Source organism: Poecilia reticulata, linkage group LG18 (assembly GCF_000633615.1).
Source record: "Poecilia reticulata strain Guanapo linkage group LG18, Guppy_female_1.0+MT, whole genome shotgun sequence".
NCBI lineage: Eukaryota > Metazoa > Chordata > Actinopteri > Cyprinodontiformes > Poeciliidae > Poecilia > Poecilia reticulata.
In genome coordinates, this window is record NC_024348.1 from 5,991,375 (window position 1) to 6,007,229 (window position 15,855).

At 38.4% G+C, this 15,855-nt stretch overlaps 1 protein-coding gene and 1 long non-coding RNA gene across 8 annotated transcripts in view; one reads left to right on the forward strand and one right to left on the reverse strand.

Moving 5' to 3' along the window:
* Positions 1–15,855, forward strand: part of col4a6 (collagen, type IV, alpha 6) — a 150,720-nt gene that overhangs the window by 111,199 nt on the left and 23,666 nt on the right. For 4 of the 6 annotated variants that reach the window (XM_017310493.1, XM_008435130.2, XM_008435133.2 and 1 more), the window contains exons 5-22: positions 648–782; positions 999–1,043; positions 1,730–1,849; positions 1,950–2,009; positions 3,213–3,248; positions 3,442–3,504; positions 3,923–3,958; positions 4,107–4,148; positions 10,205–10,297; positions 11,690–11,743; positions 11,893–11,955; positions 12,060–12,104; positions 12,386–12,439; positions 12,979–13,048; positions 13,134–13,238; positions 13,780–13,938; positions 14,228–14,275; positions 15,542–15,628. In XM_017310493.1, the coding sequence (XP_017165982.1) occupies positions 648–782; positions 999–1,043; positions 1,730–1,849; positions 1,950–2,009; positions 3,213–3,248; positions 3,442–3,504; positions 3,923–3,958; positions 4,107–4,148; positions 10,205–10,297; positions 11,690–11,743; positions 11,893–11,955; positions 12,060–12,104; positions 12,386–12,439; positions 12,979–13,048; positions 13,134–13,238; positions 13,780–13,938; positions 14,228–14,275; positions 15,542–15,628 (1,315 nt within the window). Of the gene's footprint in view, positions 1–647; positions 783–998; positions 1,044–1,729; positions 1,850–1,949; positions 2,010–3,212; positions 3,249–3,441; positions 3,505–3,922; positions 3,959–4,106; positions 4,149–8,210; positions 8,301–10,204; positions 10,298–11,689; positions 11,744–11,892; positions 11,956–12,059; positions 12,105–12,385; positions 12,440–12,978; positions 13,049–13,133; positions 13,239–13,779; positions 13,939–14,227; positions 14,276–15,541; positions 15,629–15,855 lie in introns of all 6 variants that reach the window. The other 2 variants (XM_008435132.2, XM_008435136.2) reach the window with 2 other exon arrangements.
* On the reverse strand, positions 612–1,783 carry LOC103480249 (uncharacterized). Of its 2 annotated transcripts, none has more exons than XR_536064.1 (2): positions 1,700–1,783; positions 612–762 (listed from the first exon to the last, which is right to left on the reverse strand). It is a non-coding gene; the product is annotated as an uncharacterized LOC103480249 (long non-coding RNA). The 2 variants fall into 2 exon arrangements; XR_001777580.1 differs by lacking the exon at positions 1,700–1,783 and adding an exon at positions 900–989.

The window sequence follows — 15,855 nt, forward strand, 5'->3', positions numbered from 1 at the left end:
TCTATTATTTTAAAACTAAAGCAAAGAGAGTTTGACTTTTTTTTTGCGATTAACAAAGCTACAGTCTTGGTATCTGCAAATAGTATCTGTGTATTACATTGAGGTATATTGAACATCGAAGCAATTGTGGGCAAAAAGAGATTATTGCTCATAAAGTGTAATAGTTTAGATTTTTTTTTTTTTTTTAAGAAAAAAAAACACATTTAGTTTGCTCTCCTCTTCCTTCCAGCCTCGGATTAACGTCTTTTAAGCGGGGAGGAGTTCATTTGCAACACAATTTTTTGGCAACACAGAATTTTTGGTGCATTCGTACCACTAGTAGCTTGAGTGCACCCACGTCTGGAGCTGAGTAGCTGTTGCAGTGCATTGTGGGATATGTAGTGCAATTGGTGCGTAAACTGCAGCATGCAACTGACTGGCTAGCCATGAAGAACAGAAAAGTAAAGTTTTCCAACTGAGCTGGAGAATGTGAACCATTACTTTGACTCTAATATTCATCATCTTCTCATTTGCTTCTTCCAACTTTCATTTAACTATTTTTTATATGTTCTCTGTATATTTGATGCTCAATGAGCTCATATATTCAAAATGATTGAGTTTGACTCAAGACGTCATTGCATCTGTTTATTTTTGTTTCCTTTCCTCAGGGTCGTCCTGGGCCAATGGGTGAGATCGGACGGCCCGGACCAGATGGGCCACGTGGGGTCATAGGGCCTCGAGGGCCTAAAGGAGAGAAGGGCCATATTGGACTTAAAGGACCATCTGGGGACAAAGGAGACAAAGTGGGTGAATCAGTGATGTATTTACATTTTATCAACAAGAATATACGGCAATGAAAAAGTAAGTTGCAACGTTTGGCAATATCTTGTCTTAAGCCTCATCTTGGACGAGATACAAACATTCGGGATGTCGGCGTGCACACAGCTCTCCACCGCTACTTTTCTTCTGCTCTGTTTTTCTAATCATTAATTAATCATGTTGTGTCTTTGCTAATGCAGGGACCAATGGGAGTGCCTGGATTTCGAGGAACTGATGGAGTGCCTGTAAGTAAATCAGAAACAAATTGTCGATTTCTTTCGATGTGATTTTAGTACTGAATATCATCCCAGTTTACTTTCAGTCCAGATTGAGCTAGCAGTGATTTTCTTGGACATCCCATAATAAAAAGAAAACCAACAAGTAAAAATAAGAAAATTATGAACAACCCTGAGAATCCTCTTAACTAGATGTTCACATGGCAACAGAACGTCTTCAGTCAGAGGGTTTTTCAGAACCGCTGTGCTACAGACCGCTACAGAAGATCCTTTCCTCCCACTGCCATCAGAATCTACAACTTTTTAAAGAACTTTGAAAAATGAGTTTAATTTTCCTTTACGATTAATGCAGTATTTTTGTTTTTATTCAATTGAATTGAATGTGATGTTCTGTATCGAGGGTGTTTCATACGAAAATAATAAAAAAAAAAACCTTACAAAAACCAAATGATTAAAAAAAAATATTCATATTATCTGTCAACAGGATGATAACAAGTTGTCAGTTTTTTTCTGATGTTTGTCACACAAAATAGAGCAAACAGCTTGTAAAGAAAAGGAACTTGTGGGCATTTATGTTGGTCTGAACCACAACTCTTAGTATCTCAGGATTGGAAACCGAAAGAAGAACATGATTGAGGTTTATGACACACAGGCTGGTCGATTACCTGTTCGTGTCCACCCCTCTCCTCCTGCAGGGTCACCCGGGTCAGCAGGGCAGCAGGGGCCCCCCAGGGAAGGACGGCTGTAACGGAACCATTGGGGACCCGGGTCTGCCCGGCTACGGCACGGGCACTCCAGGATATCCTGGCTTTCAAGTGAGCGTTGCTTTTCACTCCTCGATTTGTTTCGATTGTGTCGATGGCAGGTGGGTCATGTTGTCGTTCTTCTGCCTAAAACAAAAAAAAAAAAAAACAGGGGCCAGCGGGGCCAAAAGGTCAGAAAGGAGAGACCGTCTACTTCACAGACATCTCTGAGGTAAGACCTCCAGGACGCACTTCCTGATTCTTCTCTGTTTTGCTCTCAACTGCTGTTAACTTGCAATTTCAAAGTAAATATTTTATTTGGTAACAGTTCATCCCAGCTGTCGGCTTTTCAGTTTTTGTTTCTATCCTGATTTTATATTTTCCTGCTACATTCATTTTTTTTTAAAGACATTTACCTTCTTTTATTCTGTGAACAGGATTTTAGCATTTCGACTTCTTCATCATCAGAGTGTATCTAGATTCATAAACGTATGTAGAAAATAACTGTGACTCACATTGTTGATTTTTTTTCTTTTTCCACACAAACACTTAAAGTCTTTTACTTATAAGACTTTCTCAAATTTTATAAGTAAATAATGTTTACAGATTGATTAGAATTTAGCAGAAACATATCTATACTTGGTGCACCTTGCTTGCTCAGTAAACATACACAGAACCAAAGTGATTGATCGGATTAATCGGCATTAATCAATTATAACTCAGTTATTAAAATATAAGTCGACTAACTTAAGTAATCAGTTACTCGTTAACTGATTACTGAATACAGTCTGTTTTAGCCAGAACTCCTCAGGTTGCATGGTTTTAGCTTCATCTGATTCAGTTTTATTAAAGATTAAAGGATTGTTATGTTAACGCATTTTAGGCAATTAGATGTTCATTTTATTATTTTTTTAAAAAAAGGAACTGAATCATTTGTTTATGTACATACTTTAATGTATTTCTAATTTTGCATTAAAAAAGCCTTAAGTGGTTAAATGGAAAATGTGAAGAAAATGCCATTTTTGAAAAACCAGATTAATCGATTAATTATCATGAATGAATCAATAGATTCATCGATTACTGTAATAATCATTGGTTTCAGCCCTAAAACATATTTTAACACCAGTTTTTTTGGAGAATTTTGCACATATTAATGTGTATTGATATATAGGTTTTTACTGGTAAACTGTACTGGCCAAGGCGAGCGCCTGAGCCAGCCTGAAATGTCTGCGTATGGCCAGCAGGTGGTGCTGTGGAGCCAGCTCTGTAAACCTGAGTAGATACAATGAATATGGCAAAAAAAAAAAATTCCCTGCAGAAATAACAATATCTCTCCCATGTTCTGGAAAATAACAAGTTGTCAGTTTTTAATTTCTACTTACTCATCATTTAGTGTTTCATTTATTGTTATCCATGTTTTTATTTTGTCATTCAGGGGGTACCGGGTGAACCAGGACCCAGGGGCCCACCTGTAAGACTTTCCTTTCCTTTTCTCTACACAATTGTTTAGAAGAAAATTATTTCAATCCTGAAGAATTAAACATGTTTTCATTTAGGTGTAAAAATCTAAGCTGCTAGATACACTTTTTCAGCATCAGGGGAAAATAACATCAAGTGAACTTTTTTCTTTGTTTTGTTTTTTCTTCTCCTTGTTTTCTCTGCAGGGTCTCAGAGGTCCGACCGGCCCGCCGGGTTCCCAAGGTCCAAGAGGAATTAACGGATTCCCCGTACGTAAACCGAGTCGCCTGTCCATCTTTGACCGACTTTGTCGCAAGTTTCACAGAATAACTAGATTTTTGATGCAGTTTGATCACTGATTGAAGGTTACAAAACAGCATATTGGAGATTTGCAGGCCTTCAAGGTAGTCGGTAATATGGAGTTCTGTCTGCAATTACAATCTATTGTAAGGATTTGGATTTTAAAGAAGCTCTTGTTTTGATCTTAAAATCACAAAGTTCTGATTTCTTTTCTAATATCACAGATGTCACAATGGGCAAAAAATGTTAGTCTCCGAATTTTAAGCCTGAATTGCTCTAAATTCAAAGTCACACCACACTTTTCAGATTTGCACTTAAAAACAAAACAAACAAAAAAAATCCAATTTTATCAATAAAACTGAGTGCGATTCTTTTCTCTCTTTGTAGGGACTCCCCGGCCCTCCTGGGCCCCAAGGGCCAGAGGTAAGTCTTACATCAGTGCCGTGACGTTTTATCATTTATTTTAAAGTAGGATGAATCACTGCTATACTGACCTGTTACCTGTTTAATAAAAAAGAAAGAAAGACTTGTGGCTCTGGCTCCTCCTGTTGTTAACCCGTTGTGTTTATAGGGCAGCCGTGGCGACATTTATCGAGGAGGGAAAGGAGACAAGGTAGGACATTAACGACGAAAGGTACAAAATGATTTCAAAACCAAGACGACTTAGCTGGAAATGTTTGGACGTCTTAAGAAGGCAACGATTCCGACCACACGGAATTGCTTCGATGTGAATTCAGGGATTAGTTAAAACATTTAAATTGATAACAAAGTCCCTGAATGAAAATAAAATAAAAAAGGAAATAGAGCAGAAAATGAGTATTTCATTAAGCTCTGTGGTCGAAACCGAAGCGATTCGAACCGAGTAAAAAAACTCTAATTTGCTGGTTTCATTTGATTTAAAGAAGACAAATCCTGCTTTTTAGGCTTGTAGCACATTCCAAACAAACTGGATAGAAACGATTTAGAAGCAGAACAAATTTGATTTGATGATTTTGATTTGACATAAAATGAAAGCAACACCTCCATCAATAATTGCGTTTTCTTTGGAGGTAGTTGAGATCTAGGTTGGAGAAACAACCATGAATACAATGTTTCTTTTTTTCCCCCTTGTAATCAAAGCAAAGTATTTTTGAATTCTTAATTGAACTGAATTGAATTTTGTGCCTGGTGTCAATACAGAAAATAACCTTTCTTATTTTTCGTATCAGCATGGTTAGAATCAGCTTCACCAGCCAACAAGGAATTTGACTTTGGTTTCACGTCACGTGAAGACACAAAAATAACTGGCTTTTTTAAAAAGAAATATGTATTTGTGCAATCTTATTGCAAAATTTATATTTTTTCTTAATAGAAGGAGAACCGTTTCCTAACTTTTTGGGTAACTTCTTTGTTTATTTGGTACAGAAAATCTTTGAGTTTATTCCCAGCAACCAAAATGAAAACTTTCTCCTTCAAAAAAAAAAAAAAAGTAATAGAATTTTTAATATGCTCTAGTCATTTTCATTTTATTGTATTTTATTGTAAGATGTTGCTAGATGTTTCTAGCTCTACTTCCTATGAAATTAAAACAAAAAAGAAGGATACTTTGTGCCTGACACGTTAAAGAAGAATCAAATACCAATATTGCCCACCAGAGGGCCAGATTTTCTGTTGTGCTTCAGGGCGTGCAGACTGATACTGAACACTTTCATGTAAGGCAGAGAAAAAAAGCTTAATGATTCTTACTGATCTCAATGCCAGAACATAATTTCACTGTTTTTTTCTTTTTTTTTTATGGTAAAGCAACTTTACAGATTGATAAAAGTGAAATCTCCCCAGTTTTTGTGGAATGTGTTGCAGCTCTGAAGTTCAGGAAATACAAGTTAAATGTTCTGTTTGTCTTTAGCTGTTATGTTCTGTCAACATTTCTCAGATTAGATTAGCGCCTCAGAAATCAGACGTTAGCAGGGTTTTGAATGTGTGTGTGTGTGGATATTTGTTTGCCTGCATGTCTATTGAGTGAATTCGTGTCTGAAATGTCTTCATTGAACACTGTGCATGCTGGAAAACGTTCGGTGGTGGCTCCGTAACCTGCCTAACTTCCCTCCTCCATCTTTTTCCTCAATTTAACACACTCTGCATCCCCGCATCTTCTGATTGGCACGGACTGATATTAGAAGAAGAAAAAAATCACCTCAACCATTGCTTGATTCAGTTTGTTTTGTTTTTTTGTCTCTTTAAATCACCTGGGTTGCCTCCGAGACAAAAACAACCTCCATGAAAGTGGAAGGGGGATCAAATCTAATAAAATGTTGAAAAGAAAACAGCTTTTTTTCCCCCCCTCCCCATTCTTCAGATTTGGAGAGTTGTTTGCTGTTTTGTGGGCTTCACACGTAATTTCTTCACTGTGGAACGGCAGCTCTGAGATTTCATTCGTCTGAACTCATTTAAGAAATCATCCAGACCCATTCGGGTTTTCCTCGAATTTTAAGAGGCGCGTTGAATTTGGAATGGAAATTTCCGAGCTGTCACTGCAAGGGGGGTGAGAGTCTGTGGGCTGCGACTGACTACTGGAATCACTGCTCCCCGCTCCTGCATCCAATCACTTACTCTTCTCGATCACGTGTGTTTGTTTGGTGGTACATTCCCCCTTCACTCCCTATTCACCCTTTCACCCCACCTGCTCATCCATCCATCCATCCATCCATCCATCCAGCTCGGCCACATACACACACACACTTTACTAACATTCATCTTCCTCACACGATGCATGTGTGGTATGTTCAAGCAAATCCTCACACACTGAATATGATTCGAGGGCATTAAGTGAGACAGGGAACATCCGGATGTGATGGTTGGAGAGGAAAAATTGTGTTTTTGTGTTTAAAAAAAAAGATATAAGTTGCATAATTAAGAGATAAGAAAGAAATCTAAAAGCACAACTCTTAATCTTTTTCTCTCATTCTGTTCTTTTCTTTTCTATCCTGTTGTTTTTTTCTCTATTACAAATTTATGTTAATTTTATTGTGTTACAGGTAGAAATACACCGAAAAACCTGAACATTTTTTTAAAACAGATTTGCTTCAACTTTTCCTTTTAAGGCAATTTTAATAATAATTCATACTTCAAAGCTGCAGTATGTCATTTTATAAACTAAGTTGTTATTTTTTTTTTACATATTTGTTAAACTGTCACCACGTCGTGACAGTTTAACAACACAAATAATCTGCGAAAAAATCAGTTTGCTCTGCCTTCTCTCTGTTGTCCTATTGCCATCGGCAGAGATACTCTGCACCTGGTCAGAAACAACCAATCAGAGCCAGGAGCAGGGTCTTGATGCTGTAAATCATGCTCATGTACGCGCTGCTCAATGTGGTGTTGGTGGAGGAACAACATACTATTACAGGAAAACTGTTTATCTTGCATCATTGGTGACTACGCCAACTAGCATGGGCATTCAAGACAGGTTCCGGTGTGGGGTGCTGGCTGTAGCGTAGCCGAGAGCATGGGTTACGGTGTGAGCGTACGCAAACATGATCGACAGCGTTAAGATCATACTCCTTGTTCTGGTTGGTTGTTTCTGACCGGGAGCGGATGGCAGTAGAACCACATGGAGGAGGCAGGAGGTGTTCATTTTCTTTTGACAAATATAAAGGATACAGAGATAGTTTTAACAAATATGTAAAAGAAAAACCCATTGTTTTGCTGCAGCTTTAAGTGTAGTGCACAAACTTCATACATTTTTATCATTGTGGCAAAACTTTCCTTAATCAGAAAGAAACTTCCAGGAGAAAGTGGCTCATCTTCCACGACTTGAAAATACAGAGCATACACACAAATGGACTTTGTGTGAAAGGACACGCAACTATTTATATCTTTAGCTTAGCTGAAAATCAATATTCCACCCAGAGTTGTACAGCTTCACCACAGTCCTTAGTGGGCGATAATACACTAGTTTAAACACTAGCTACTCTGAAGAGGAGAAGAAGAAAAGAACTAAGAGAATGAAGTATTTCTTACCAGATTGTAGTTTTGATATTTTTGTCCACAATGGAAGAACAGCAAATCTCTCAACTGTGTTAATTTAAAACAAACTTCATTGTTTTTCTTCTTCTCCTCATCCCTTTGTTTTGTTTGAGGTGTGCTTGGTGGCGCCCCCTTGTGGTTCCAAAATTCTAGCAGGCCGCCTAGTGGTCGAACACGGACCAAAGAATTAATGCTTCACAGGATTTGCAGTCAAATTGATAGCACTGCGGACTTTTATGTCTCTATTTAGGCCCAAGTTAAAGTGTAAACCTGTCCTGTCACGGAATTAATCAAATTATGGTGAAAGTCGATGGTGAAGAGTATCACACAGCTCAAATCCAAATCCACGTTAGTGCAACATTTCAGTCTCAAATCTTCTGAGTTTGCGTTAGAAACAAAATGATAAATAAATAAAAATAAAACAGGACAAACCAAATATTTTATGTTGTCTGCAAACTGTGAACTTAATAATAAAATTAAATAACCTTTTAAGTAATTTTTGAGTCACAGTAATAATAAATACTCTTCATTTCTCCAATTGTTTTCCCCTTTTTTCCAACTTTTGCTCCTTTTTACTCTCCTCATTTTCTACTCTATTCCTTCTTCCCTCCACAAACCAATCGCTCCATCTGATTGGCTAACGGTGTGTTGTGTGTATTTCGGACTCCAGGGCGATGTGGGTCTTCCCGGACCCAGCGGTTCTCCCGGTGACCAGTCTCTTAGCGGCGAAAAAATTGTCACTGCCTACAAAGGAGACAAGGTAACACAGCGAGGGAAGGGCAGAGGCTCCAGCACTGTCACCACACACACACACACACACACACACACACGCACACACACACACACACACACACACACACACACGCACACATACAGTAAAACTTACAGATATGGTGGGAACTAATGCCAAACGGAGGGAATAAATAAAATGTACTAGCAAGTTTTCAAGGTTGAGAAAAATAGAGGAGCAGTGATTGCAGCAAACTTTCCAGCCATGGAGGGGAGGATGAGAGAAACAGAGGAAGGAGGAGGAGGATTTGGGGAGAGATGTGTACAGGAAATGGTCCATCTGAGAAGCACCTATTAAGCTTCTGTCTCTCCACTGGAGTTTGACTCACATTTTTACAAACTGGAGTCAAAAAAATGATTTCAAGTTTCAAACGATGCACCTGTTGTAAGAATCAGAAATGTCTTATAAACAAAAATCTGAACAGTAAGTTTAGATAATTGTTTTGGTCAAACAAAACTAGATCCTGTTTGCTGTTTAATTGCATCTGTAGATTTCTAAAAAATATAATGAATGAGAATTTAGTGAGTTTTTAATGGATGCAACCAACAATCTCTTACCACGTTGCTCAACCCACATATTTATTTTCCTCACAAATGTGGCAATTGGCACGCTTTCCAACAGAATAAGATTTGTTGCCGATTGTTGTCGACCAATCAGAAATGTCGTTACCGTTTGTCAGTTTAAATAAATTCATTATTGGATAAGCAGTGACTATCCAGGAGAATCAGAATATACTAATTCCTAAAAATTAGTATGAGGCACATAAAATTATGGAATTGAGAAGTTTGGAAAAGGTTAGCATAAAACAAACAAAAAATCCAGTTGAAATAGAAATAGATTTAATGAGGGACACCTGCAAACTCGTTGCTCATGTAAAATGCTGGAATTTTAGTGTAATTTAATTTACAGACCGAATAAACTAATCATTTTTTTCAAGGGATGCGCCAATAAACTTTTTCACTTCCGATACCAATACCGATATCTGAAGTTTGGTATCGGCCGACACAGATCCGATACAGAAAGATGGTGCTGAATTTACTTAAAACGTTTCTTTTTCATAAATACATTAATGTACTGAGTTTGGTAACTATTAACCAGTACAGAACATTTAAATACACCAATAACTTCACAGGTTTGATCAGACATGTAAAAACAACTTAAATTTGTTTAGTGAGGGAAAGTAGGAGTATGACAGTCAATGTAAAAATAAATAACACAGAAACTGTCAAAAACAAAAGGAAGTACAAATAGGAATTCTAAATAGTCGCCTTTCTAAGGTAATGGTGTAAGTAATTTTTTGCCAAATGGGATTTTAACCAAAACATGACTGTATTTTTATTGCCAAAAGATATTTTAGACAAAAAAATAAATCACTTTTGGCAAAACAATTATTTAGGCTAGTATTTTAGGAAGGTGATGATATGCAACGTCACTGAGTAAAAAGCAAAGTCTTAGACTGAATAGATATGCCCTTATGGATCTGGCACATTGTCACCAATGCCCAATCTAAAATTTTTCTCCACATCGGGATCGATACAGATATTTTGGATCGGTGCATTTGTAATTTGGAGCTCTAAGGTTAATTATCTCAGAGACATTTTGACCAAAACTTCAGTCCGAATGTGGGTAGATGAGTTGTAACTATCTCAAATAATGTAGGCAAATTTACGTCAGAGACCAGCCTCTCACCGTCACCCCAGACTCTCCTCTCTCCGTCCTCTTCTGTGGCTCCCCGTTGAGTCCATCCTCCGTCAAACACGCCGAAGCTACAGAAGCGCTTCCCGACACCCCGCCTCTCTGTCACTCGCCGCCGCCGAACGATCAGAACTGCGGCGTGTAAACAGCCGTCTCTCTTCCATGATCACGCCATGCAGGGCGACGTGGGCTTGCCCGGCGAGCCTGGCCAGCCGTTGATCAATGTCATTGTGGAGTTTGTGGGGTTTCCCAAAGGAGACAAAGGACTGCAGGTTTGTTGGAAAACGCAACTTCGACTTCATTCCACGACTTTCTGATGTTAGACTCTGTGTGGAAGCAGGAAGCGGTGTGGATCAGTTGAGATCGGACAGCCACAGAGAGGTTTCTGAGATGCTAATTCAACTTTGTACCAAGTAATAATGAATAGAGGATTTTTATTTTTTACATTTTTGTACTTCCATGGCTTCACTACAGATTAAATCTACATGGTGTAATGGCTGCTCTGTGTTTAAAGTTTCCCCAGAAAAACAGATTTCTGGGGATTCAGAAATCTGTTTTTCTTATTTACAGGTGAACATTGATAAACCATGTGGCGCCTTCCACATTTAATGGGAAAAATGTGTAAAAAGCCTTTAAAAATCCAAATTTTTTTACATAATATGAGAATCAACATGTATCCCCATCTGTGTTCTCCTTTTTTTTCCCATTTTGAAAGGTGGTAGATAAAAAATGAATAGGCAGGTCATTAGAAAAAACAAAATCATGGGTTACTAATTTAAAATACCTCATCCAAGTGGAATGTCTAATTAGTACTCGGTATCTAGCATAGAGTTAGCTACTTTGTACCTTTACAGCTTTGTTTTTTTTCGTAGACAACTTCTTTTCCCGGCCAGGGTTTGTTTTGGACCGGCATTAACAGCTAACAAATTCAGCAAATATTCTACAGTCCAATATGAGGGCAGTGTTGCTATTTCAGGTCTCCTATTTGACAGTCAGAGGTCATATGCTTGTATTTTATAAGAGTCATCATGCCCCAAACTAGGATCAGAACCAAATTTAATGAAACATTTTCACATCTTACTACACAGCTAATGGAATTATATAAGATTTGAGTAACTTTTATGAGAATTTATCACCAGTATTTCAAAAAATTATTCTTAACCATAAAAATGAACTAATTTTAAATGCTAACGTGAATGACACTGCTAGCTAATGCTTCGAAATAAAAGAAGGGAGGAACGAAAAGGGCTAATTGCCCACAGCCGACTGAAATTGATAAATGAACAAAATGAACTACATATTTAGCTTTTTTAGTATCAAGAATTACTCTCTCTTATACTCTTACTACCTGATATCTGTTAACTTGTGCCAAAATAACGCAAGTCACAAAGGCAGCAGCTGCTTGGTGGTGTTTGGTGTTAGCTTAGCTAGCCTAGGTACAGAATCTCAAAGTGTAACAACTTTGAAGCAATAAATCACCCAATGGAGCTAATTGTGTTAGTGTATTTTGTGGAGTACCAAAGGTAAGTTAAATGAGAAAAATGTAAAATCATCATCTTTCCACTGATATTTTTTAATATGTCCTGAGAGAATAATTTTCATTGCTTCTGAAACAAAGTTGATGTTTTTTTCTATCCCACCATCTTTTCCGTGTCTCTTCTCAGGGTGATCCCGGCCCAAAGGGAATTAAAGGATACCCTGGTTTACCTGGACCACCTGTAAGTATCACCACAGAACTGTACATTCTGTACATTCACTTAAAAAAGATTTTTGTAACACCAAACCTAAGCCGAACCTTTAGTGACCACTGTGATTAAATCGCTGGCCTTAAATTACATTTAGATTTCTTTCTAACATTTAAATCCAGGGACCTTTTGGTTATAGAGGTGAATACGGGGAACAGGGCATTCTCGGATACCCAGGACAAAGAGTAAGGCTCCTGAACACTACTTTCTGTTTTCCAGAGAAAAAAAAGTTGTAGAATTGTATCTGAACTTTTATTCTGTGGCTGACCTTTGACCCTGTTTCAATCAGGGTCCTGCGGGTTTTGTCGGACCGCCTGGCCCTGTTGGACTGAAGGTAAGCTTATCTGTTGAACCAAGTGAATTTTTTACTTCCACATATACCTTGCATATTCTTCGTTGTTGATGTGAAATTATCATGACGAATATCAAAAGAAAATACTTGATATATAATCATAGAGAGTAACTTACAGAAAAAATTAAAAGAAAAAAAGTGATTTCAACATTGTACGTCATGAATCTGTTGCTCTTGTTTGTTTACATGTTGCGATGCTTCAATGTGCAGCTCAGTCATGTTTTTTTCTTAAGTCAAACCAAAAGTTTTTTCTTTACTTCAAGGGATTACCGGGGCAGCCAGGTTTCCTGGGACAACCAGGATTCATAGGACCCAAGGTATCTGAATATTATTAACATCCTTTGTTCACTGTTGGATAAAAACAAACAAACGAAAACATTTTTTAGTTTTGTCTCTCAATTGAACCACAACCACTGTTAGCTTCCCAACAACTTCTAGCTAGTTTAACTTGCTATAAAATGTTGGTTTTTTTAAGTTGTGGCAAAACAGCTCATAATTTACATGTTTTTTTATGTTTTTAGATGACAGCTGTAATAGTTTGATTACAAATGAAGGTTTTAATTAAGCGAGGAGCTACCACTCCTACCCTAGCTAGGAGTGGTAGCTAAGCTTAGCCTAGTTAGGAATGGTAGCGCCAGTTTTTTCTCTTTGCTCTTTGCCCTTTATTGGAAACTTCAAAAACTACTAACTAAAGATAATACTTGTTTCCTGCAGTCATAAAAAGTTTGGTTCCTCTCTATGTGATAAAAAAAAAAAATCCTTTAGCTAGCTTAGCATGTGTTTTAGGCTATCAGAGTAAGGAGTAGATTTTGTTTTCTCCTTTCTCTGCTCTTTTCTGACCATGAACATCCCATAGGGAGACCAAGGTGACATCGGACTCCCAGGACCTCCAATTTACATCAGTGATTATGGATCTTTTGTTCAAGGTATCATCACTATTGTGGATTTGATACCTGGACTTGTAATTGTACAAATGCGTCAGATGGCCATGTTATTCGTCTTTCGCTGAAGGACCCCCAGGCGACCAGGGATTTCCCGGCCGTCCGGGTAGCACCGGTGATCAGGGACCTCCAGGATACATCGGGCCTCCGGGACCGCCAGGCACTTTCCGCATTGGTAATAATGACAAACTTTTGGAGGTTTTGTAGGTATGGTGAAGGAACTTTTTTTTAGAAAATCTAGTCACACTCCAGATTGATTGACAGAATAATTTATTTATGCTAAAACCACAAACCTTCTATCCTTACCTCCGTCCTTTCTTATCTAATTTCTTTCATTCTCTTGCTTCCTTTAATCCTACTCCCCTCTGTTCTGTCCTTCTTTTTTCCTAGTCCCCCTTCCTTCCTTCCAACTTTGTTTTGTCCTCACTTTTGCTACCTTTTCTGGTCTTCCTGCTTTCCAGTTTCTTGCTTTACCTATTTAAAACCTTGCTGTACAAATATTTTCCACAGATTAATAGCAAACTCTACTGTTTTACATTTTAAGGTAAACGCAAAAGCCTGGAGACTCTGGATAGTTGAGTCTGGAAATCACGAGACCCTTCGCGTGAAAATAGAAACTTTACTTCATCTCAGCAATATGCTCTACTTTGTGTTGGTCAAGACTCTGAATATGAAGTGTGCATTCCTTGTACACAACAAATATGTCGTGTGCGCAGGTGGTCCAGGAGGTCCGGGTTTTCCTGGTGTCGCCGGGCAAAAAGGAAACAAGGGTAACCCGGGCTTACCAGCTTACGGCCCAGAGGGTTTCCAAGGTCCCCCTGGACCTGATGGTCCTACTGGTCCCCCTGGTCCTCCAGGTCCTCAAGACAGATCAGGTATCCCTCCACCAAACCAAATGTTAAATCTCTAGGGGGTTTTGGGTTTTTTTTCCCCTTCCCTTTCCAGATTGTGAAGAGGACTATTCCAGCTGGTAACAGCTCAAGTTGTTTTCATTGTATGATTGATTTGTCTTTGTACACATGATGCTGCACCCCAGCTGAAATCGGCGTGAAACACGTTTTCTTTTTTTGCTGAATAAACGCCGCCGCGTTGGTAAGAATACAAGGTATGACAGAGAGCAACTTCCAAACCATAACAGCTGTCTGAATTTTACTGTTGTCTAAGGCCGGCCCAGGGACCCCTGTGATATCTATCCTCCTGACGGGCCCACAGGTTAGTTCCTCAGGTACCCTAATGCAGCGCCATGGCAACATTCTGCCCTTCAAATAATAATATAATGATAATAATAAAAAGAAAAACATTCAAATCATCTTTCATCTTGCAATACTTCCCTACCAAAATGCTGATTTCTTTTTACTTATTTTGCACTGTACTCTTTGCAGGGAATAGCATTAAGTGGCGAGTGTAGGCTGTTGCGAGCTTCAGACTTGGATAGGAGTGTCTCTCTACTCCAAGCTGCTTTTCTCGTCTTTGGCCACAAGGTGTAACCCGCTGTAAACATCATTCACTGGTTTTACACGAAGGTTCGGGGCGTGAGAGCTGCTTTGGAAACGAGTCGGAAATAAATTCAAACACCTGACTGCAGCTTTACTGATTTATTTATTTATTTATTTATTTATTGTACGTCAAAATAAAAAAATAAAAAGCAAAATTTGTACATTTGTTCAGTGTGTAATTTTATTGTTCTAAGTATGTCCCAAAAAGCACCATGGTGTGCATTCTGCAGTTCTCAGCTATTAAAATCAATGTAAAACCACTGAATATGTACTTGCCAAATGCGTTGGTGTTTTACCGCGCCCTCCACATTTATCGCCACCCCGGGTAAAGACGTGTAAAATACATTAAAAAAATAAATAAAAATTAAATTCTGATTTATACTTCAGCTTTTATTACATGAATTAGAGCATCCATTTGTGGTCTCAGTGAAGGAGGCCATCTCCTTTATACACGTGTCGAAAGGACATTCGACCATTCGAGTGTCGATGTAACCATGACAACCAGTGGTGGAAAAGCATCCAATTTGATGAGGCTGATGGTAATCAAAAAGCTCTTCACCATTACAATAGAAATCCCACTGGGCCTTTTTTTTGCACATCATTGCCATGGCTGATAAATATCATGGAGGGCGCTGTAACTTTTAATATCATGTCAAAAAGAGAAAAAAAAACAAATTTCAATGCTTTTAAACAGAAGCCTCTCATCTTGCACCAGCAGCTCGAACCTGATGGAAAACCAGAGCCAACTAACCCTGATTTTGCACTGTGAAACTTTGCTGCCCTTCCACTGTCTTGGTTTATTTCTAGATTTGATTTCCTGTTTCTTGTGGTGGGGGGAGAAAATGTCTCCCTCTTCCCCTCCCAAGAACTCAAATTAATTGTCGTCCATTGTCATGTTGTTATCCCTAACATAAATCAGTGTAGCTGAGCTTAAGTTTCTTTTCTTTGTTTTTTGTCTGAGTTAGCTTGTGTGTGTTTGCAGGTGACCCCAGTAGAGGCCCCTCTGGAAACCCCGGGCTGCCTGGCCAGACGGGATTTCCAGGAAACTCGGGACTTAAAGGCTTTAGAGGTGTGCATAAACAAACGTGTTGATTTGAAAATAAGCTTTACTAAAACTCAAACTTATTCATTTGTTTTCTGTAAAATTATATGTTCCCAAACAAATGTATATCCATAAGGATGCTGTGGTTAAGACTGACCAGTTCCCTTGTTGCTCATTTGTGAGCAGCAAGAGAACTGGTATTACCAGTTAATACCAGTGTCTTAACTGGTAATATTAGGCACATTTTTGTTGTT